Here is a 25,745-nt window from a genome sequence, read left to right on the forward strand (position 1 = left end):
AATATGCGTATTACGGAATTCCCACTGACATTAATCTGCTATGCGGAGAACTTAGCATGTCCACATATTACACAAAGTGATGATTAAGTTTTGCACTCACCGTTAACAAGTATGTCACATCATCACTGCAGGACAAATACCGTCAGGGACCCCAGAGTTCATTCCGATATTGTCCTTTGCAGTTTTAACCCCAGTCTAGAAGGTGTGTTTTAATATGAACAAGCATCCAATGACCTCTGCTTGCCTGAGCATCCGACAATACAGAGGTTATCCAAAAGACAATAAGGTCATACAAACCGAATTTAGGCGTCAATGTTTTGCAGGTTCTGCTTCTTTGACCTTCAAGAAAGAACTCTACTGGAGCGTAGCCATTCTGTGGGATAGAGCTTTCAGTTACTACAGCATGTACGCAGAGACTGTGGCAATGCATGGTGTTCATTCTTCAAAAAAACATGATAAAGTGCAACAGGCACAAGCTTTTCTGAGTCTGTATTAATGTCTCCATATTTAGCTATCAAAAGGGTCACAGAAAAACGCTTGTTACATTATGTCACAGTTTTAGAAAATAATACTAAGAAAGGAATAGTTGTGAAAGGGAACCTGTCACCTCGTTTTTAGCTATTATGCTGGTCTCAGTGTGTGTTGGTAGTGAGGCAATGTGCATCACTAACATGGTTTTATCAAAGAAAAGCTCCAAATATTAGGTTTAAAAACATTTGTACACCCAGAGTCAGTGCGCATGCCTGGGAATTTTAACTTTTCAGTCAAGGATCAGGCAGTGTAATTTTGAAATGATGCACGCTGTGGTAAAGTACTGGAGGGGAGATATGTGTCACTATGCTTAATGGCGTCAGTGATATAAGGCCAGAGTATTTTCCTCCAGCAAAATAAAGAGTTGTGAGGCTATAGTTGCATAAATGGGCTGGTTTTATGTGGACATCCAAAGAGTTGGTGGGAGGGAGTCCACCTTATCTCCACCTGCAGGCACCACCGTGTGCTGACAGGACCTGTGTGATATCAGTCATATGATCAATCACATTGTCTGGGCTTAGGCTACTTTTACACTTCCGTTTTGTGGGGTCCATCGTGGCGCAGCAAAATGACGTATCGACAGACGTCATAGAAATAGGTAAAAACATGTGCGACGGATCCGGGGGGAGAGAGAGGGAGAGAGACTTTTTCCCGGACTAGAAAATCCTCCTGGGCATGCTCAGCAGAGAAAAACTGGATCCGTCGCTGGATTCCAGTGTGTGACGGTCAGCGACGGATCCTGCGTCCATAGGCTTCCATTGTAGCCGACGGGCAGCGCAGGATGCGCCGCTAAACGATTTTCTGACATGCACAAAAAACTTTACAATGAACGTTTTCTCTGCACGACGGACCGCTATTTTACGACGGATCCAGTGCACGATGGATGAAACGGATGGCTATCCATCACAATCCGTCGCTAATACAAGTCTATGGGAAAATGCAGGATCCTGGATTCTCAAAAATGACGGATCTGAAAAGACGGAAGTGTGAAAGTAGCCTTAAAAAGATGGACTCTAGAGGCAGTCTGGGTGTTGAGTGTCTGGAGAGGAATACTCCAGAGAAGTGGTTTTGTGCTGTGGTTTATGCCTGAACCGTGGGTTGTGCTAACCTTGAGGGGTCTGACCCCGCTACTATCAGGACTGTACCTAGAGCTACCTTTTGCTTTACTTTTCCCAGACGGCCGAGATTATTTTGCGCTTAACCCTTGGTTTATGCCATACTTAATAAAACAAGTGCATCCTTCATGCCGCAGTGTTCCCCTGTCTACCTACATGTAATATAGTAACATAGTTTTTGAAGGTTGAAGGAACACTAAGTCCATCTAGTTCAACCCATAGCCTAACCTAACATGCCCTAACATGTTGATCCAGAGGAAGGCAAAAAAAAACATGTGGCAAACAGTAAGCTCCACATTGGGAGGAAATTCTTCCCCGACTCGACATAAGGCAATCAGACTAGTTCCCTGGATCAACGCCCTGTCAAGGAATCTAGTATACAGTCACGGTCAAAAGTATTGACACCCCTGCAATTCTGTCAGATAATACTCATTTTCTTGCTGAAAATGATTGCAAACACAAATTATTTGGTATTATTATCTTCATTTAATTTGTCTTAAATGAAAAAACACAAAAGAGAATGAAGCAAAACATTGATCATTTCACACAAAACTCCAAAAATGGGCCAGACAAAAGTATTGGCACCCTCAGCCTAATACTTGGTTGCACAACCTTTAGCCAAAATAACTGCGACCAACCGCTTCCGGTAACCATCAATGAGTTTCTTACAATGCTCTGCTGGAATTTTAGACCATTCTTCTTTGGCAAACTGCTCCAGGTCCCTGATATTTGAAGGGTGCCTTCTCCAAACTGCCATTTTTAGATCTCTCCACAGGTGTTCTATGGAATTCAGGTCTGGACTCATTGCTGGCCTCCTTAGAAGTCTCCAGTGCTTTCTCTTAAACCATTTTCTAGTGCTTTCTGAAGTGTGTTTTCGGTCATTGTCCTGCTTGGAAGACCCATGACCTCTGAGGGAGACCCAGCTTTCTCACACTGGGCCCTACATTATGCTGCAAAATTTGTTGGTAGTCTTCAGACTTCATAATGCCATGCACACGGTCAAGCAGTTCAGTTCCAGAGGCAGCAAAGCAACCCCAAAACATCAGGGAACCTCCGCCATGTAGGGACCGTGTTCTTTTCTTTGAATGCCTCTTTTTTTCTCCTGTAAACTCTATGTTGATGCCTTTGCCCAAAAAGCTCTACTTTTGTCTCATCTGACCAGAGAACATTCTTCCAAAACTTTTTAAGCTTTCTTAGGCAAGTTTTGGCAAACTCCAGCCTGGCTTTTTTATGTCTCGGGGTAAGAAGTGGGGTCTTCCTGGGTCTCCTAACATACAGTCCCTTTTCATTCAGACGCCGATGGATAGTGCAGGTTGACACTGTTGTACCCTCGGACTGCAGGGCAGCTTGAACTTGTTTGGATGTTAGCCAAGGTTCTTTATCCAACATCCGCACAATCTTGCGTTGAAATCTCTTATCAATTTTTCTTTTCCATCCACATCTAGGGAGGTTAGCCACAGTGCCATGGGCTTTAAACTTCTTGATGACACTGCACACGGTAGACACAGGAACATTCAGGTCTTTGGAGATGGACTTGTAGCCTTGAGATTGCTCATGCTTCCTCACAATTTGGTTTCTCAAGTCCCCAGACAGTTCTTTGGTCTTCTTTCTTTTCTCCATGCTCAATGTGGTACACACAAGGACACAGGACAGAGGTTGAGTCAACTTTAATCCATGTCAACTGGCTGCAAGTGTGATTTAGTTATTGCCAACACCTGTTAGGTGCCACAGGTAAGTTACAGAAGCATCACATGATTTTTCGAACAGTGCCAATACTTTTGTCCACTACCTTTGTATGTTTGGTGTGGAATTATATCCAATTTGGCTTTAGGACAATTATTTTTGTGTTTTTTCATTAAAGACAAATTAAATGAAGATAATAATACCAAATAATTTGTGTTTGCAATCATTTTTAGGAAGAAAATGAGTATTATCTGACAGAATTGCAGGGGTGTCAATACTTTTGTCCATGACTGTATATAACCTGTAACATTATACTTTTCAAAAAAGGTATCCAGTCCCCTCTTAAATTTTAGTAATGAATCACTCATTACAACATCATATGGCAGAGTTCCATAGTCTCACTGCTCTTACAGTAAAGAATCCGCATCTGTTATGCTTAACCCCTTACCGACCTCCGCCGTACTATTACTGCGGAGGTCGGATCCCCTGCTTTGATGTGGGCTCCGGCGGTGAGCCCACATCGAAGTCGGGACATGTCAGCTGTTTTGAACAGCTGACTTGTGCCCGTAATAGCGGCGGGTGAAATCGCGATTCACCCGCCGCTATTAACTAGTTATATGCCGCTGTCAAATGCTGACAGCGGCATTTAACCGGCGTTTCTGGCCACGTGGCCGGAAATGCTCGCATCGCCGGCCCCCGTCACATGATCGGGGGTCAGTGATACGTCGGCATAGTAACCAGAGGTCTCCTTGAGACCTCTATGTTACAGATGCCGGCTTGCTGTGAGCGCCACCCTGTGTTCGGCGCTCATAGCAAGCCTGCAATTCAGGTACATAGGAGCGATCTGATGATCGCTGCTATGTAGCAGAGTCAATCAGGCTATGCCAGCTTCTAGCCTCCCAAGGAGGCTATTGAAGCATGGCAAAAGTGAAAAAAAAAAAAGTTTAACAAAATATGAAAAAAATAAAAAAAAAATATAAAAGTTTAAATCACCATCTTTCGCCCCATTCAAAATAAAATTAAAAAAATATCAAACTTACACATATTTGGTATCGCTGCATTCAGAATCGCCCGATCAATAAAAAAAAAGCATTAACCTGATCGCTAAACAGCGTAGCGAGAAAAAAATTCGAAATGCCAGAATTACTTTTTTTTTGGTCGCCTCGACATTGCATTAAAATGAAATAACGGGCGATCAAAAGAACGTATCTGCACAAAAGTGGTATCATTAAAAACGTCAGCTCGGCACACAAAAAATAAGCCCTCACCTGACCAGAGATCCAGAAAAATGGAGATGCTACTGCTATCGGAAAATGGAACAATTTTTTTTTTTTTTAGCAAAGTTTGGATTTTTTTACCACTTCGATAAAACGGAACCTAGACATGTTTGGTGTCTATGAACTCGTAATGACCTGGAGAATCATAATGGCAGGGCAATTTAAGCATTTAGTGAACCTAGCAAAAAAGCCAAACAAAAAACAAGTGTGGGATTGCACATTTTTTGCAATTTCACCACACTTGGAATTTATTTTTCCGTTTCCTAGTACAAGACATGCTAAAACCAATGATGTCGTTCAAAAGTGCAACTTATCCCGCAAAAAACAAGCCCTCACATGGCCATATTGATGGAAAAATAAAAAAGTTATGGCTCTGGGAAGGAGAAGAGCAAAAAAAAGAGAATGCAAAAATGGAAAATGGCAAGGTCTTGAAGGGGTTAAACCTTCTTTCCTCCAGACGTAGAGGATGCCCCCTTGTCCCTGTCTCCGGTCTATGAGTAATGTGCAGCTGAGTTGGCCGATCTACCACAACACCCACAGGATTGTGATTGGTTGCCGTGACTGGTCCGACGTCACGGTAACCACACAGTAAATCCTGCAAGGGCGCATTGCCCATCTGCTCCCCGAGCATGCGCACTGACTCTGGGTGTACAGCCCCTGCATTATGTTAGATGTGCGCATGCTCCAGTGCACAGAGTGGAGGGGACACAGCAGAGCGCGTAACGTGCACGCTCACATGTCATGTAGCCACTTACTTACAGAGAGGCTCCAGATCCCTTATGACTGAAAAAAAGGTATGTGAGGGAATCCTCTAAAGATATAAAGTGTTTTTTAAATACTTGGTAGTTTTTCTTTGACAAAAACATGTTCGTGATGCACAATGCATCACTAACAACACACTGGGGCCAGTGTAATAGCTAAAAACGAGGTGGCAGGTTGATAGACAGGTGCACACATATACCCAAAGCCACGAAGAAGCACTTAATAATAATTTTTATTTATATAATAATAATAATTTTTATTTATATAGCGCCAACATATTCCGCAGCACTTTACAATTACACTTAAAGAGAAACTGTCACCAGATTTTCAATACTGCATTTGAGAACAGCATGATCTAGGCTTATACAGCGCTCATGAATATGGAGGACTACCTGGTTTATTAGTCCTGTAGTGATAAGCTCCTGTTATTAAATCTGTGATTTTACCCAAAGTACACCAAGTTGCCCAGTAAATGACATCACTGGAATCGGGGTTTCTGTCTCTACATGATGCTGCTCTCTGATTAGGTGTAAAGGGAATTTCTCACGAGTTGTTGCCACATAATCGGAGATGATAATAGCTGGGTATAAATCAGATACGTCCACTAGTGTAATTATAGAATAGCAATTTATCACTATTATTACCAGCCTCCCCTGATGAATGGAATAGAGGAAACAAATTGGTAGCCATGTTTATTAGAACCCGTCAGCCGGATGAGAGATAATTAAGTGGGGGTACGTGCCCACCAGGGCTGTGGAGTCAATAAGCCAAACATCCAACTCTAACTCCTCAATTCCCATGACATCGACTCCAACTCCACGACACCCTCATACATGGCTCATGTTTAAGTTTAAGTCATAAATATACTGTAGTAAAATTGTAGCATCAGGCTTTTAATTTCTATTATAATACAATAATCAAGCCATTTAGATAGAACATAAAATGTATTTATTGGAATACAACTTTAGAACAAAAAAAAAACAACTTTGCATATTTACAATGTATTATTCACTCTGCAGTAAGTGGGAAAAAAAACAGTTTTCAACAAAAACGTACTGAATAACATTTGTGCAGTCTATGAATTTGTTCTGAGAAATAGTATCGCTTCCATTAGATCCTCCTTCATAGATGACCTCAAATCTGACCTAATTATTTTAAGGCTAGAGAACAACCTCTCTACACTAACTTGTGTTGGTGGCAAAGCAGTAACCACCTGGGCAACATCTCTAACAATCTCAGGGTATAAAGGTCAGTATTGTTGAACAATTGAACTCTTATACTTCTTTGAGAGCAAGTGAATCATTTTGCTGAAATCTGGTCAATCTATGGGAGTGGAATCTTTTTCCCTGCAGTAACACTTTGCCTTCTCCTTGTCGTCCAAATACTTGTCGAAATCAAACTCCTCATCTGATGAGGATGAAGGTATTGACAGCAGCAGCAGCACTTGCAGGATCTGAGTCCTCTTGCTCTAGGCCATCCTGTAGCCCACTCATCCTAACTGTAACCTCAATCAAAGCTTTTTTTTCCTTTAGTAAGCTGTTGATCATCCAGCAATATACAATGACTTGGGTCCACATAAACAGCTGCTAGAAGAATTTTATTTTCTAATAGCAGTGTCTCTCTCTGTTTCATTGAAGCAGCAATGCCATCTGCAATTAAACCTCCTCTTTGGGACAGGCAAAATAACAAGTTCTTCCACTCCTTTATAAAAAATGCCTGGAGTTAAATCCTCAGCTGGTAACTTATTAGTCACTGTAAATGGGTGATGAAGCAATTCCTTCAATTCAGCCACCTGTGTCCATTGACCTTCATGAAGTGTTACCTGAGGGTTGGCCATATCTACTATCTAAGGAAGGGTTTCAACTCTAGCTAATCACTCAATCATTTAAATAGGTGCTGCCCCACACCTTTTAGACGTTCTGGCAGCAATAGCCAATTCCCTCACTTTGCTAATCAGAGTTCCAGCATGTCCCTCTTGCAGACTATCTCTTATTGCCAGCTGCAGCGTGTGCACAACACAGCGCATGTGATGAATAGGAAAGAGGTGTGAAGCAGCTTCAACAAGATCATTAATTGTAAAGAATTATTTTGCTGCTCTTCTGTAGTAATATCGGTTTGTTCCTCCATTATGGGAACAGGACTGTGGCCTTCTATCTCCAACATGCTGAATGGAAATGTTCTTCTCGCTGCTGTTCACCTACATTATTCTCATTCATCAGTTTAATTGTACTTTTCATGTTTGAAGAATTATCAGTTACAATAGCAAGAACCTGTTCTTTTTTTAGTTCATAATCTTGCAGAACTTTTTGCACTAAGGTCTGGAGAAACTAGCTGCAGTATCTTTTACTGCCAGTGTCTTAGTAACAATTTTTTGTTGTCACAAACATCTGGTATCTTGATAGCAAAATAGTTCACTCTGCGACGTGTGCAGGCATCCATTTTAAGAAATACAAAGCGTCTCTTGCATCTTTTTAAAATCTTCCTTTTGGTTAAAGGCTTTTTCAATCACTAATTTTCTAATACTTTATCCAGAAAAACATCGAGTTTGCAAGCTATTTCTCCACTAAGAGCTGTAAAAGCTGGTCGTGCAAATAATGATAATGGTAAACAGTCCTTCGCAACAAGCTCGATGAGCTGTCTTTTAAACACATCTGCTGTCATTGTTACAGTAACTTTGTCACTAACAAAATATCTTGTAATTGACGTTTGAGACGCTCTTTCCTCCTCCTTTGCCTGGCAGGAAGTACTGGTCTCTGGTTTCTTGGTGCTGTGATCTTTTTCAGTCACAGATAGATATGCTTTAGGAAGTACTTGCCTTAATCCTGCTTTCCTGTTCACTCGTGAAATTCTGAGATGAATGAATGCTTTCCTTCCCTGTGTGTTAATTTTTTTCCCCTTGTCTGTAGAGGATGAGCTTCACTACTTATCATGAACATAAACTGCAGCACAGATTAATCTCAGCTAAAAGTCGAAACCTTACATCAGGAATAGGACAGACATTTATAGGACAATTCTTAACTTTCCCAAATTCTTATGAAAAAAACATTCCCTACAAACTGCATTGAACTTCTGTGCCCAATTTATTATATATGTTAGGAGTCGGAGTTGGTCCATTTTATACCGACTCCAACTCCGACTCCACAGCCCCCCACGATCAGGAATTGCGGCGGTTTTGACGCTGTGTATTCATGTAGCATCAAAACCACAGCGGCCAGATGTGACAGCATAGTGCGATGCGACTATGTGCACCTGCGGATCACAGGCGGATACTGACACTTTCTATTGCGGAGCCGCTAGTTTCCACAACAGAAATGTTATCAACAGAATGTTGCTTTATTGCACCAATAAGGGCGTTTGTTTGGGGTTTGTTATTTGTTTGACAATTTTTTGTCCTTGGAGACATTTTAAATAATATATTAAAAGTTATATTTTAATTGCCCCATGAATTGCTATTTTAGAACTATACTAGTGGAGTTATCTGATTTATACCTAGCTACTATCATCTCAGATGAGGTGACAAAAACTAGTGAGAAATTCCAATTGAAAGAAGTTTTGACATTTATATAAAAAAGACTGACCGGCATATCCAAAAAGTGTGAACAAGTGCAAGATATGACCAAGTCAATAAAGAAAAAATAGCTGCACTCTGAAATGGTACAATATGCAAGCAATGAGTATAGAAAACTGGAACTGAATTTTTGTTACAGAAAATACACAAATCCTATAATACAGTATACAAATAGTAAATATAGAACATTGTATGGCATGACAAATATCTAATAAATGAAAGCCCTACCATTGGGAACTATCACTTACAGATAACTAAGGGTCACCAGAGATTTCTGCAAACTTCCTCAGTTGTGTTTGGAAGTCTCATACTCTTGGAAAGAGCGCTGGCCACCTCTCCATTCCTTGTTTGGAAGTCTCATACTCTTGGAGAGAGCGCTGGCCACCTCTCCATTCCTTGCTTGGCTGTATGCAGTGCCAATCCCACCAGAGAGATTTGGGCCATCATTTTAGTCCTAGGTTGACGTCTCAGAGGTGGTGCTCCAATTATTCTTGTGAATAGGCCATAAACTACTACGTGTTAGAAATCAAGACTAGGGAAGAAAGCCACTGTGAGCTCAAGCAAACACCACAGCACCTCAAATTCCCTAGCGCTTAATCTTCGTAATATCATTTTATTTTAATGGGAGATTAGGAGGGCAAACAGTCCTCTTAAGGGACTTAAGGGACTTGAACCTGCAATCGCTTATGCCATATACTGTATATACAGCAATACCACTATATTGCTGTATATAGTAAATATCATAGTCTCCTATGAAGGGCAGCCTATGAAGGTTGGTCATCACAAGAGTACCATCATGGCAAACAAAAGGGCCTTCAGTGGGACCAATGCTGTAGTGGCAACCCATTGGCTCTGTGCGATTGCATCTAAATAATAAATAATCTTTATTTTTATATAGCGCTAACATATTCCACAGCGCTTTTCAGTTTGCACACATTATCAATGCTGTCCCCAATGGGGCTCACAATCTAAATTCCCTATCAGTATGTCTTTGGAATGTGGGAGGAAACCGGAGTACACGGAGGAAACCCACGCAAACACGGGGAGAACATACAAACTCCTTGGTGGGATTTGAACCCAGGACTCCAGCGCTGAAAAGCTGCAGTGCTATCCACAGAGCCACCGTGGAGATTTCCAGCGGAAGTCAAAGTGTTACCAGCAGCAAGTGGAGATCAACTCGCAAGCCATCACCACAGGTATGTACCAGACATATGACATAATAGTAGATCAGATGTTGGGAACATATTAAAGCAAACCAGTGAGTGATGCAGTTTTGTGTGACAGTCATAATACAACATGTCTAGTTTTGTCAATTTATGCTTACTACTAGAGATGAGTGGATCGATTTCATGGGACGTCTGTTCTGCATCCATGTTAGTGGAACCTGGTTGATAGACAGGAGACCTGGGAGTCCCTTTCCTTCCAGCGCAGACTTTTATTAGCCAGTACTGTTGTGACATCCTCTGTGCGTTGTGACAGCCCTGACAAATCAAATCCGACACCTGTGAGATTCGTGGGCCTCTCACATAGCTGCCAGGTAACACGGACCTGGATGCTGGACCATCGTCCAGCGAATCGATCCACTCATCTCTGCTTACTACCACAAGATAATATGAGATACAGATGTCTCAAGTTCAGCGTCTTTCTCTCCAGGAAAAGCCTATGCAGGGCTCCATGGCATAAACTGATGTGTATCAGGAGATATAAAAGAATATCATATACTGTACATTATTTTATGGGTAGTCAATAGAAAAATAATTATTTTACTAACCCGCAACATTGTCTTCACATACTCAGCAAAAACTGCCCAGTACAGCTTGTTTCCACGAAATGTGCGTCTCATGAAGAAGGCACCAGACATGCGCAGCAACTCTCCCACAATTTTCATTCCCATGAAGTCTAAGACACATCATAAAAGTTTTACTTTTTAACACCCATTTGTCTTTTCTTCAATTTCTCAGTATACACATTATATTCCAATCTGATCGGACGCTGCAGAGATTCTCCCTGATAGATAATATAGCATAGAACTATATGTTAAAGGGACTCTGTCACCACCAAAATCTTATATGAGGTAAGCCCACCAGCATCAGGGGCTTATCTACAGCATTCTGTAATGCTGTAGATAAGCTCCCGATGTATCCTGAAAGATAAGAAAAAGAGGTTAGATTATACTCACCCAGGGGCGGTCCGCCTGCGGTCCGGGTCGGATGGGTGTCACGGTCCGGCCCGGGGCCTCCCATCTTCTTACGATGACGTCATCTTCTTGTCTTCACGACGCAGCTCTGGCACAGGCGTACTTTGTCTGCCCTGTTGAGGGCAGAGTGCTGCCACTCCAGAATGCTGTAGATAAGCCCCTGATGACTGTGGGCTTACCTCATACACAATTTTGGGGGTGACAGGTTCCCTTTAAAGGGATATTCCCATCTTCAAGATCCCAATATGTAGTTGATGTAGTAATAATTATATTAGCAAATACCTCCAATTACAAATGTAGTGTATGTCATGCCCTCAGCCGCAGGTCTGGTCTCCGCTGCGCAGGGAGACTGGCACCTATCACACAGTCTTACTCACCCTGCCTGTGGCTCCAGACGATCAGCGGCTCCTTTCTCTGCTAAGACCCTGCATCCTCTTGGCAGGTCTCCTGGAAATGCTCTTAGGAGCCGCGCCCCGCTTCCTGAACATACTTGAAATAGTAGGGCACCTGATCCCCATTAGGGCTGTTTGTGCTATAATGCTCTGTGCATAAAAAGCATCCTCCCCTTAAGGGAGGTGCCTGGGCAACGTGTTCATTCTCTGGGATTGTTGCCTCAGCTTCAGGCCACACTCTGCTGTGCTCTGCACTATACTTACATTTCTATTTTCACAGAGTCCTCTTCTGGCGTTTCCTTTCGTGGATCCCTCTGGTCTCTCCGGTTCCCACTCCAAGTTGACTTGCTTCTCCTCACGGAACCCTCCAGATCCTGCTACCGGCGGGATCAACCTTTCTGGATTTCATGGAGCTTCCAGGATTCTCTCAACTAGCAGAGACAAGTATTCCACAGTGTTTCTAGTTTGTCAATACGGGTTGTCCCCTGGTCCTGGATTCGCGGCATTCAGGCCACCTGGTGTTGTGACGGGGGAATCCCTGTATAGGGGTACACCTTGCCCGCTGCTCCACTACGTGGTACAGTATCGTGATCCAGAGGTTCTTTCCCTCTGACACCTCTTCCCTTTTATTTAACCTTGTTAAAAATATCTTTTGATTTATGAGATCCACTCTCCTGTCTTTTGAGTATCGGGTATACAGCTGCCACTGCACCATCAGTGGTCTAGTGAGTCCACTCTACTTTGTCTCGCCCTGTGGGCCTAACAGTGTAATTCTTCTGATTTGCTATGTCTCTTTCCTCATGTGAAGGCATTGCAGTGACAGTTAGCTAGTTGCTAGTGCTCATAACCATTGATACCTGAAGGTCCTGCAATGCCTGCATATGAGGAAAGAGACATAGCGTATCACAAAAAAACGGTAACTAGACCTACCGGTACTCTTATTTTCACGAATCCATCCTGACAGCATCATTGGAGGACGTCATTCTTACCCTCAGTGGGACAGGAACAACAAGCGTTTAAAAGGACCCTCTACTTACCACCCACCAGTGATTTTCCAAAGTACCCCATCTGGATGGATGGAAAAAGAGACAGTTTATTAACAATTGTTACACCAATGTTACATCACACCAGTATACAACAACAAATTCTGCAGTGGGGAGGGAACTAGTAGTGCTGTCAGGATGGATTACTAGAAATACAATTACTGGTAGGTCCAATTAACGTTTTCCAGTTCACCACCTGACAGCACCATTGGAGAAGTACCAAAGGATGGTAATCTTAGGGTGGGACTATTGCATGTAATACCTTTCTGCCAACCAAAGGCTAATTGTTCTGAAACAACGTCTAGCTTATAATGTCTAGCAAAAGTACTAAGACTGGTCCAAGTTGCGGCCCTACAGATCTGTTCTGTTGAGGCCCCCCCTTTCTGCCAATGACGTCAGCCATAGCTCGGATTGAATGGGCTCTAAGATTGTTTGGGGGATCCTTCCCTTGAGCTCTATACGCTAAGTCTATTGTAGCTATTATCCACCTTGCGATGGTTGCCTTTGCTGATTTATAGCCCTTATTAGGCCCCCATACTGTATAAACAGATTTTTGTCTTGTCTCCAACTCTCGGTAGCCTTTAGATATTTTAGAACCATCTCCTTAACGTCTAAAATATGATATACCCCCTCCTTTGGGTTTCTAGGGTGTTGGCAGAACGAGGGAAGGATTACTTGTTGGTTCATATTTGTATGTGAAATCTTTTTGGGGAGAAAAGCTGGGTCAGGCCTTAAGACTATTCTATCGTCAAAAATCTGTAGGTATGGATGCTGTATGGATAGGGCGTGCATCTCCCCCAATCTTTCAGCCGAAGTGATGGCCACAAGAAAAGTGGTTTTAAAAGAGAGCTTGGCTATATCCATGTCCTCTGATAAGAGATACGGGGAATAAAGGCCCCTTCACATTAAGCGACGCTGCAGCGATACCGACAACGATCCGGATCGCTGCAGCGTCGCTGTTTGGTCGCTGGAGAGCTGTCACACAGACAGCTCTCCAGCAACCAACGATGCCGGTAACCAGGGTAAACATCGGGTTACTAAGCGCAGGGCCGCACTTAGTAACCCGATGTTTACCCTGGTTACCAGTGTAAAAGTAAAAAAAAACAAACAGTACATACTTACCTACCGCTGTCTGTCCCCGGCGCTCTGCTTCTCTGCACTCCTCCTGTACTGGCTGTGAGCACAGCGGCCGGAAAGCAGAGCGGTGACGTCACCGCTCTGCTTTCCGGCTGACCGACGCTCACAGCCAGTACAGGAGGAGTGCAGAGAAGCAGAGCGCCGGGGACAGACAGCGGAAGGTAAGTATGTACTGTTTGTTTTTTTTTACTTTTACGCTGGTAACCAGGGTAAACATCGGGTTACTAAGCGCGGCCCTGCGCTTAGTAACCCGATGTTTACCCTGGTTACCAGTGAAGACATCGCTGGATCGGTGTCACACACGCCGATCCAGCGATGTCCACGGGAGATCCAGCGACGAAATAAAGTTCTGGACTTTGTTCAGCGACCAACGATCTCCCAGCAGGGGCCTGATCGTTGGTCGCTGTCACACATAACGATTTCCTTAACGATATCGTTGCTACGTCACAAAAAGCAACGATATCGTTAACGATATCGTTATGTGTGAAGGTACCTTTACACAGGGCATTAAGGACCAACTTAAGGTACTTCCTCTCAAGGGGTCTCATTCTTTGTGTGGCTCTAGAGAACCTCGCTCTCCAGGGATGTGAGGCTAAAGAAAGGTTAAAGAAGACACTAAGGGCCGCAATCTGCACTTTTAAAGTACTAGGCCAGAGGTCTTTTTTAAAATCTAATTGGAGGAAGTTGAGGATCTTGGGGATGTCCGGACTTGTAGTGTCTACTGGAACAACTCCTGAAAAGGTACAAAATCGCCTCCAGATCTTATTGTAGATCTCCGAGGTCACTGGCTTTTCTGCTTGCTTGGAGCGTGGTGATGACATCTTCTGACAGGCCTCTGGATCTCAGTGTCTGGCGTTCAAGATCTAAGCAGATAGATGGAGTGAGCCTGAATTGTTGTGGAACAACGGACCTTGGTACAGAAGGTCCTGCCTCTTCGGTAAAAGAATAGGCTTCTCCACCGTCATTCTGGTTAGTAGAGAGAACCAGCTTCTCCCTGGCCATAAAGGAACTATCAATATCACTGTTGCCCCGTCGTCCCGTATCTTTCTGAGTGTTCTCGGAATCAGTGGGAGAGGTGGGAAGGCGTACAGGAGCCCTTCTCCCGAAGGATGGGATAGTGTCGACTCCTGCTGCCCCATCTAGGGCATGTAGTGAGAAAAATGTTCTGGATTTTGCATTTGTCCTGGTGGCAAAGAGATCCACCTGTGGTGTTCCCCAACGTTGGCACAGCATGTCGAACACTTCTGAATTCAATTCCCACTCTGTGGGATTTATTGGTGTTCTGCTCAAGAAATCTGCCACTTAGTTCTTGGCGCCCTCCAGGTGTACTGCCGAGATGATTCTACAGAGTTTTCTGCAAACCTGAAAATCCGGTTTGCCAGATGCTGTAATGAAGGGTGCTTTGGGCCTCCCTGGTGTCTTAGAAACGCCACCGCTGTCACTTTGTCGAACAGAATCTTCACGTGCTTGCCTCTGATCTCTAACCGGGCCTGGTAAAAAACAATCCAAACTTCATATAGTTCTCTGAAATTCGATGATTTTGTTCTCATCTCTGGATTCCGCTTCCCCTAGTAGTACCTCCCTTCTATATGTCCTCCCGATCCGAACTGGCTGGCGTACGTAGTAAGGGTGAAACAGGGATAAAGAACCCATTGTACCCCTACCTTCAGGTTCTTTGGAATGGTCCACCAAGTTAGTGCTTTCTTCCCTGAAAGAGAAAGAGTTATCTTATTGTCCAAAGAACTCTGTCTTCTGTCCCTGATCCTCAAAACCTCCTTCTGTAACCCCAGTGAGTGAAATTTACTCCACTTCACGCAGGGGATACAAGCCGTCATTAAGCCTAGAATCCGCATTGCTTCTTTTATAGAGGACATATTCCTTCTGAACCGGTGGACGTTTTCGATTAGTCATCTGTCTCTCTTCAGACAAAAAAAATGTTTTGATGTGGGAATCTAACATGACTCCCAAAAATATTATTCTGGATTGTGGGACCAAATTAGATTTTTCCCAATTTACAATCCACCCTAGCTCCTGCAGTATGGAGATTGTAAAGTGGCAGTCGATCCTGAGTTGTTTCTCGGATCTCGTCATTACCAAAAAGTCGTCCATATATGGTACTATGGATATACCGTGGCTTCTTAAGTAGGCGACCACTTCTGTCATCAGTTTGGTAAATATTCTGGAGGCCGAAGGGAAGGCACCGGAATTGGAAATGATGGACTACTCCCTTGTTTATCAGGGCGAATCTTAAATACTTCTGGTAGGAAGTGTGGATTGGGATGTGGTAGTATACACTCTTTAAGTCTAAGGTGCACATCACCATGTCCTTATCTATCAGGGGTATCGTGGACCTTATGGACTCCATCTTGAATCTTTTGTATTTTATCCACTTTTTCAGGGGTTTGAGATTTATGATCGTTCGGGAGTCTACTGATGGCTTCTTTATTGAGAAGAGATTTGAATAATGACCCTTGCCTCTCTCCAGAGTGGGCACTGGAATGACTGCGTCTATTTTTAATAGCACCTGGATGTCTGACCACATAGGGGAGTCTAAGTGAGGATAGGATCTGGTTAATATGAACCTTTCTGGAGGTAAGCTGTTGAATTCTAGCTTGTAGCCCTGACCAATTGCTTGAAGAATTCAAGCATTCTTGGATATTTTCTGCCAAGCCCCTAGAAATTTCTGTAACCGACCTCCCACTCTGATGGCGTCATTTATTAAATTTTCCTGAGCTGGGACCCGGGAAGATAGAGTACTCTACCCCCCCCCCCCTTTGGGATAAGACCACCTCCCTGACTTCCCTTTCCCTCTGTAGTCTGTCTTTTGACTGGGACGGGATCTATGAAAGGGCTGGTATTTTTTCGTATTCCCCTCGGGGAACCCTTTTTTCTTGTCTGAGGCTTTTTCTAATATGTCTTCTAGAATCGGCCCAAACACTTTACCCCCTGAAAATGGGATCCCACAGAGCTTATTTGTGACTGGGTATCCCCTGACCGAGTCTTTAGCCAGATTGCTCTTCTTCTTAGACTCGCTCCTGGTGGTGAATCGCACCGCCTCTGTTGATGGGTCCGCCATGAATCCTGTCGCGAGTTTCAATAAAGATAGGGATTTAAGAATGACATCTCTGGAAGTTTTTGCCCCGAGATGTTCCTCTAAATCGTCCATCCATAAATGCATGGACTGGGCTACAGAGGTTACTGCTATGTTGGCCCGTATTATCGCTGCCGAAGACTCCCAAGCTCTCCTAAGCAGTCCATCTGCCTTGCGATCCATTTGTTCCTTCAGTCCAGAGGAGTACTCGAATGGAATCGCCATCTTTTTCGCCACTTTGGCCAATGGCACATGATAGATGTGGGTACTTCATCCCAAGTCTTTATATCCTCCAGATTGAAAGGCAATCGGAGCCTAAAGTCTCTCGGTACCACTAGCCTTTTCTCCGCTTCCTGACACTCTTCTAAGATCATGGAACGGATGTGGTTAATAACCGGAAAGACTCTAGTGACCTGGGATCACAGACCATCAAACATTTCATCCTGTATAGAGACTTCCTCGGGGGTGTCCTGCAACTGCATAGTGCTTTGCACTGCATTTAGAAGCTCATCCGTATCCGCTGGTGAGAAGAGATATTTCTTCCCTCTCCCCATTGAATCTTCCCTTTCTTTCTGATCCGAATCCTCGGAATCATCATCATCCGAGGAGGGGCTAGATTCCCTAAGTCTCTTCCGCGATCTCTGCGGTTCCGCTTGGCTGTTCCGAGAGAGATTCAGACTCGTGATGGAAGCCTGAACCTCCTCTGTCTTATCATTGACCTCATGTTGGTCATTAACGAAGTTTGCTCCTCTCTGACAATTTTAAACGCGCAGGCTTTACAGAGCGGTTTCCGCCAGTTCTCTGGCAATTTAGTAGCGCAAATGGGACATTTACTCTTCCCGGATTTCTTTTTCTCTGCTGAAGGGGTGGGTGGCTCTCCCTAAAAACACACAGAGATTTTAGTATTATCTCCGAGTGTATATGGGATAACAAATGGCAATGTGGTATGACTTTCCTGTGAGTAACCTACTCACGTGCCCCCGGCTTAGCTCTGGTCCCTCAGGTTTGGCTGTGTCCTCCATCTCACAGAGTACACTGACCGAGTGCTCTTAGTTCAGGATGGCTGGCGGTAAATACAGCAACCTCCCCCCTTATATCTGTTTTTCACCTGGTTGATCCTGCTCATCCTCGACCGCATCCCACGCGGCGTGACCGGGCTCTGACAAGGCCTCTCCATGAGGCCGGCGCCGCCGCTGAGATCTGCCACTACCCGGCAGACTGGAATCCTGGAGTCGAAGCGGCCATCGCAGCCGGAAGTGACATGGCCAGAAGTTAAACGGTCGCTCCACGCACCTCAGCAGCATGGTGCCCGGTCCAAGAGCCCCCAGAGCGGAGAAAGCGGATCCGACCCCAGAAGCAGCGCTACACTTGGGAGGCTGAGGGAACCCCCATTGCAGGTATCAGCAGCATCTGCATAGCACCGTCCGAGGACACATTCGCCATTCCTATCCGCAGTGGGACAGGAAAAATACTGGTGGGTGGTAAGGGGAGGGTCCTTTTAAGCGCTTGTTGTTCCTGTCCAACTGAGGGTAAGAAGGACGTCCTCCAATGGTGCTGTCAGGTGGTGAACTGGAAACTATGCTACATTTCAAATTGGAGGTATTTGCTAATATTATTATTATTACACCTACTCTATATTGGGATAGGATCCCAATGGAATGGAAATACCCTTTTAAGAATAAGCCAAAGCAAAAAACACAATAAGTGACACATCCCTTATTAAAGTGATACTAGCGCATTTCTATTAGCATATTTTATTGTCATGCTGTAAAAGTGGACTTCATAGAATTTATTTTTACAATTGTCCAATAATCCAGCACTGACCAGGTCCTATTAATACCAGCTTATAAAAAATACAGGAAAACATTAACCTCCTCGGAACCAGATGATATCTTGTTTTTGTATTTTAATTTTCCCTCGCCTTTTTCCTAGAATCATAACTTTTAAATTCTTCAGTCTGTATAGCTATAAGTGACTCGTAACTTTTATTTTTTACGTCAATGAAGCACTGTGCTTATTTTGTGTGTGCCGAGGTGACATTTTTATTGGTAATATTATGTGTAAATATGATTCATTGATCAATATTCATTGACTGAAAAAATGCAAATATCATTTACAATTGGATAAACTGCACCTTTATGAATGTGATCACATCAACTTAAAAAAGTAAATGTTATTTTCACTTTTAGTTCATAGTTCAATAGTACGCAAGAAAATAAGCAACTTTGTAACATATCTGATCAGAGAAATGGGATCTCAGTAACGTGAATCTGTCTTCACTAAATACGGATTTTACCCTTGATTTGAACATTTTGATAATGTCTGATTTTTCTGAAAAGACATATCACAAAGATGATTATTTTCATGTGCACTATTGATTTATAAAATAAAAATAAAAGATGGTTACGCTTTAGCCCCTTTAACCCTGAGCCTGCTTTCACCTTCCTGACCAGGCCAATTTTTACAATTCTGACCACTGTCACTTCATGAGGTAATAACTCTGGAACGCTTCAATGGATCCCACTGATTTGGAGATTGGGTTTTTTTGCAACATATTGTACTTCATGATAGTGGTAAATTTAGGCCGACATTCTTTGTGTATATTTGTAAACATATTGGAATTTTGGCGAAAAATTCATAATTTTCAAACTTTTAATTTTTATGCTCCTATCCCCTTCCTGACATGCGCCGTATATCAACAGCGTGATGATTATGGCAGCGCTCAGCGTGCGCGCTGCTGCAATCAAGTATGGGTGTGAGCTCTATATGGGAGCTGACACCCTGCAGCAACCCCTTCAATGTCTCTGTCAATAGTGACTACTACATCGCGGGGCATCACAGAAGGAAGGAGCTCCCTCTGTGCTCCTATCAGCACAACGAGATTGCCGATGGTCTCCATGCAGGCCCCTGGGCCAAAAGATGGCAGCAGGGTCACCCAGGGATGGTGGCCTGCCAGCTCATGCTCAGAGCAGGAGCTAAAACGCCTCCTCCCTGCATGTGAGACACTGATTTAATGCCAATGCAGAAGCAATGCAGATCATTAGGTCAGCGATCTGTCAGTATAAAGTTGATGTCTCATCCTTGGACAATGTACAAAAGGGAAATAAAAAAAGTTAATAAAAATTGTAAAAATATTTTTTTTAAAAATCACAAAATAAAGAACAAAAAAAACTTCAATACAAAAAACCTATCCAATGAATACATTTATGTAAAAGCAAAAATAAACAAAGAAAAAAAGTACGCATATTTGATATCTAACTGAAAATATAGTGTCATAAGTTCATACTGACATATTGAGTAAATTTTATTAAGTCACAAAAAAGTTGGCAAAAATACATTTACATATAATGATAAAATAACGATGGGACTCAGATCATAAAGGCATCTATTCCACATATGAATAACGGCGAAGGAAGAAAATATCATGGAAAAAGATCATAGTACCAAATATATAAAGTGCCAGTGATTAATAGTGATATATAATGGTATCAAAGTTAATATACAACATGCCTATTCAGCAGAAAAGTATCCATTGTATGTATAGCGACCATTATTATACATCTGCAAGGTCTAAGTACTAATACTGCTAGACAAGAACCAACAGAAATCAACCTACGGTACATAGAAAAAGAGAGAAATTTCTTACCCATGTCTCTCCCTGTGGGACACAATGCCCGCAGCCCCAATGCGCGTTTCGCGTGGATTTCGTCAGGGGGGCTGTGACATGGTGTGTGTATCTCAGGGCAGAGAGACTATCTCTCAGGGTTGAATTGACACCTTTAATAAGCTCATGGACCCATCCAGGTCTCCTCAATGCATGAACCCCCAAGAAAGGTAAAAAGGGAAGGGGGGGGGGGGAAACTTGTTGGGACAAGGGAGGAGTTTTAAAGAATTCAGATAAGTGGACACTTCTTGAATCTCACACTACATGGTCCACCTGAGTAGTACAATCTGTTTGTGTGCTTACTCCTTTGATGTGGGGGTCTGACCTATCACATTGTGGGTATGACAGCTCTGGATGGATCTATCGTGTATATGAACTTGCACCTCACTTGATGCACAATAACATTTCATTGTCAGTAATACCACTAATTAGGAGACTGGCAGATACGCTCTGTGCAATATACAATACTGGTGTTAATCTGCTACTATCCCTCGTCGCTGATTGGTCGCGGCCGGCTGGGCGCGACCAATCAGCGACAGGCACAGTCCGACCGCAAATTGGCCCCTGCCTATTCCCCTCCAGTCAGTGCCCCCTCCATACTCCCCTCCAGTCAGCGCCCACATAGCGTTTTAGCAGTCCGTTAAATGGACTGCGTTATATCACGTCATAACATGGTGTAACACAGTCAGTTAACGCTGCCATTAACCCTATTACCGGGCGCATCGCCAACTCATGCCATACTGGGCATGCGCTAGCGAAGTGCCGTCATTTTGTGACGGACCCGGGAACGCTGCCTGCAGCATTTCCGGGTCCTTCACTGCTTTTGACAAGTGTGACCAACTTTTTACTATTGATGCTGCTTATGCAGCATCAATAGTAAAAACATATAATGTTAAAAATAATAATAAAAAAAAAAAATCGTGATATTCTCACCTTCCGGCGTCCCCGGCAGCTTTTCCCGCTCCTTGCGATGCTCCGGTCCCAGTAATGCTTTGCGGTAATGACCCCAGATGACGTAGCAGTCTCGCGAGACCGCTACATCATCACGGGTTATCGCTGCAAAGCATCACTGGGAACGGACCTGGCGGGAGCATCGCTAAAGGCCTGGGCTGGATCCGGGGGCCCCTGGAAGGGGAGTATATAACTTTTATTTTAATTCTTTTTTTAACAGGGATATGGTGCCCATACTGCTATATACTACGTGGCTATATTATATACTACGTGGGCTATGTTATATACTGGGTGGGCTGTGTTATATACTACGTGGGCTGTGCTATATACTACGTGGGCTGTGTTACATACTATGTGGGCTGTGCTATATACTACGTGGCTGTGCTACTTACTACATGGCTGTGCTATACACAGCATGGCTGTGCTATATACTATGTGGGCTGTGTTATGTACTAGGTGGGCTGTGTTATGTATTATGTGGGCTGTTATGTACTACGTGGGCTGTGTTATGTACTACGTGTGCTGTGCTATGTACTACGTGGGCTGTGCTATCTACTACGTGGCTGTGCAATATACTACGTGGCTGTGCAATATACTACTTGGCTGTGTTATATGCTACGTGGGCTGTGCTATATACTACGTGGCTGTGCATAATACTACATGGCTGCGCAATATACTATGTGGCTGTGTTATATACTACGTGGCTGTGCTATATACTACGTGGGTTGTGTTATATACTACATGGGCTGTGTTATATGCTACGTGGCTGTGCTATATTTCTCTGCTGCATCTGTGCATCATGAATCATGGTATGTGTTAAAGGGGGGGCCACTGAGACTCTTTAGCCCGGGGCCCTCAAAAACTTGGAGCCGGCGTGACCAATCAATCAGCGACAGGCGCAGTCCGGCCGCCAATTGGCGTGGGATTTGAACCACGCTTCGCTGATTGGTCGCGCCCGGCCAGCTGAATCCTGTGTATTCATTGCATTATTCTTAAATCTTCATAAATAAACTACATACAGATTCTAGAATACCGGATGCGTTAGAATAGGGGCACCAACTAGTATATACACAGTACAGTATAGTGCGGGATGCATTAAAAATGATAGGATGCTTAATGCATGCGTTTTTTTAAGCGGAAAACCGCTGAAAAAACGAGAAAAATCTGCAACGTGTGCACATAGCCTAAGATGTTTGGGGTTACAATTGTGGTATGTCTTCAAATGCCTGGAGGTCGTCTTTAGCGTCGTCAAGTCATCCACATTGCGAGTGGCCATGATATCCCTTACGTATTCGCGACTACGTATCCGCAGTTCACAAAATGTAAGACCAATATATACTGGTCCACATGTTCATGTAGCATAATATACCACAAAAGTTGTATTGCAAGACATATAATCTGTGATTTTAAATTCTTTCAGGCCGTCAGCAGATGTAAATGAAATAGCAGGCACCAGATTCCTGCATACCAGGCAATCACCACAGGACCATCAGCCTCACTTTTGTCTCCTCACTCCAAAGAAGTCTGGGGGTTTTGGCTTACGCAACTGGATAAGGTTTTTAGTGAGTGCCCAGGTTTTCTTTTAAATTTTAAATCCAGAGACACTACAGAACTAATTAACAAATTTACAGAATTACTTAATAGGCATATGGTGGAACAAGGCTGTTTTGTAGACATATGTATCCTGTGGGTTGATCCCCAGAGGTTTACATACACACATTTTTCCTCCTCCTTTTCTAGTGAGGATGAGTTGTTTAAAAATCAGTGGGAGCAGATTGATTTCCAATGTTCTAAAGGGTTCATATAACGTTTAATAAAGTCTAATGAGAATATGCTTAATGAACTGGATATTATTATTATTATTTATTATTATAGCGCCATTCATTCCATGTGAAGGAGGGGTCTACATAATAAAAATAAGTACATTGCTCACCAATCTACAATCTAGGTGAGGATACAGTAGGTGAGGGTAGAGCTGGTCGTGCAGTGGTTTGCTTGATCGGTGGTTACTGCAGGTTTTAGGCTTGTCGGAAGAGGTAGGTCTTCAGGTTCTTTTTGAAGGTTTCCGTGGTAGGTGAGAGTCTGATGTGTTGTGGTAGAGGGTTCCAGAGTAGGGGTGATGCGCGGGAGAAATCTTGTATGCGATTGTGGGAAGAGGAGATAAGAGGGGAGTAGAAAAGGAAATCTTGTAAGGATCGGAGGTTGCACACAGGTAAGTACTGAGAGACGAGGTCACAGATGTATGGAGGACACAGGTTGTGGATGGCTTTGTATGCCATGGTTAGGGTTTTGAACTGGAGTCTTTGGGAAATGGGGAGCTAGTGCAGGGATTGACTGAGGGAAGAGGCCAGGGAATTGCGGGGGGACAGGTGGATTAGTGGATTATTGAACTAAGTACCATTCAGGATGAGATAAACAACTGGATCTGGAGATGGTTGTGAAACGTAAGGGTGACTTGGACTTCTATACATGATCATATGCGTGGGAATTTTTTTTTTCTGAATATTGTAAGAAACTCTGTTTTCTATGGTAGCGGGAGGCGGGTGGTGAGAGTAATTCAAGGTAGAGTGTTTGAAATTGGCAGAGGAGCCCCACTCTTGATGAGAGGAAGAATTTGTAGCACTGGGAGGGTTAGGGGGGTGAACCTGGGTTTTGAAAGAGTGGGAGGGAGGGGTTAGACAGCTTACTTTGGGGAGTGAGGATAATTTGAAGAATGATGAGTGGCATGATGGGGGGCCATATTAAAATACTGAGTTGGAATGTAAGAGGCCTAGCGGATAAGACCAGACGAGTGGCGAGCCTACAGTATGCTCGAGATCTAAGAGTCTCAGACATATGTCTGCTGGAGACACATTTGGTGTGGGAGAGGGTGGATGTACTATGTAGGCGTTGGATACAGAGGGCATATCATTCTACTTTCTCTATGTATTCAAGGGGAGTGTCTTTATTAATTCCCGCAAGTGTGCACTATGAAGAGGTGGAGGTACACGTGGATGCGGATGGTCCATATGTGGTGGTGAAATGTAAAGTGTACAGAGTGCTGTTGTGTATAGCGGCGATGTATATTCCGCCTCCCTATTCGAGTAAGAAAATTAGAGAAGTGCTAGAACTGGTGAGACGTTGGGGCCCGATACCGCTTCTAATTATTGGTGACCTTAATAATATATGCGATGATTATTGGGATAAAAATAGAAAGTCTCAGAACAGGTCTGATGGGCATACTACTACGTTTGGTACCTACAGTATATCCGAGAAATTGGTATGATTGATTTATGGAGAGTAAGACATGTTGGGGAGAGAGGGTATTCATGTTATTCACCGGTTCATGATACTCTGTCCAGAATTGATACGGCTCTTGGTAATCGTCTGTTGGACACAATGGTGGGGGACATGAGGTAATTGCCAAGGGCTCTCTCAGATCATAGTCCAATTGAGGTGGAGTTTCGATTGATAGGGACACATGCCGCGAGCAGAAGAGAGTGGAAGATTCACCCGAACTGGTTGCACAGTGTAGATTTAGATAATATAAAACGGGAGGTGATGGAATTCTTTGTGTTTAATGATGGGAGTGCAGATGTTCTTACTGTATGGGAAGCTATGAAGGCGTATTTAAGAGGGCTGTTTAGAGATATTAGTAGATGTAAGCGGAAGACGAGGATGGCAGAGAAGGCAACAATTGATGGGCTGAGGGCAGCGGAAGACGAGATGGTGCTACTGGGAACTTCTGAGGCCAGAAAAAGATTAAAAGCAGCTCAAAATAATATGAATAAAATTATTCTGGAAAAGGCAGAAAGGAAGCGGGAATTTCAGAGGGTGACTTATTACCAGGAGGGGGAGACTGTTGGCCACATGCTGTCGCTGGTGGCTTCTGCCCAGAGGAGTACTTCATTTGTCCATTCGCTGGTTTCTGGGAGTGGCACAAGCGTTTCCGAGACCTCGGAGATTTTGAAAGTCTTCGCAGAATTTTACGCAGGCCTATATTCCTCTCGGGTGGACGCATCGGCGGGGGACACAGTGGCTTTCTTGGAGGGATTGGAGTTGCTGAGGTTGAATGATGACAGGGAAAGTTTAGAGGCTCCTATTACAGAGGAGGAACTAGGTCGGGCATTACAATCTATGGCAAATGGAAAGGCGCCAGTAGTGGATGGGCTGCCCGCTGAGATCTACAAAAATATGGGGGAAGTGTTAATTCCCAAATTAAAGGTAGTTCTAGATGAGGCTAAGGCTGGGTTCACATTGTGTTAGTGGGTGTCCGCTGACGGAATCCGTTACATGGCGCAATTAACGCTATGTAACGGATCTGTTAGCGCACCCATTTACCGCAATGTATCTAA

At 43.6% G+C, this 25,745-nt stretch overlaps 1 protein-coding gene across 2 annotated transcripts in view; it reads right to left on the bottom strand.

The window, feature by feature from the left end:
* GNPAT (glyceronephosphate O-acyltransferase) overlaps positions 1-25,745 on the bottom strand; it is a 433,316-nt gene that overhangs the window by 299,134 nt on the left and 108,437 nt on the right. For both annotated transcript variants that reach the window (XM_069769345.1, XM_069769344.1), the window contains exons 5-6: positions 10,708-10,835; positions 298-373 (exon numbers count right to left, since the gene is read on the bottom strand). In XM_069769345.1, coding sequence (XP_069625446.1) covers positions 298-373; positions 10,708-10,835 — 204 coding nt within the window. The remainder of the gene's footprint in view (positions 1-297; positions 374-10,707; positions 10,836-25,745) is intronic.

Source organism: Ranitomeya imitator, chromosome 5 (genome assembly GCF_032444005.1).
Source record: "Ranitomeya imitator isolate aRanImi1 chromosome 5, aRanImi1.pri, whole genome shotgun sequence".
In the NCBI taxonomy this organism is placed as follows: domain Eukaryota; kingdom Metazoa; phylum Chordata; class Amphibia; order Anura; family Dendrobatidae; genus Ranitomeya; species Ranitomeya imitator.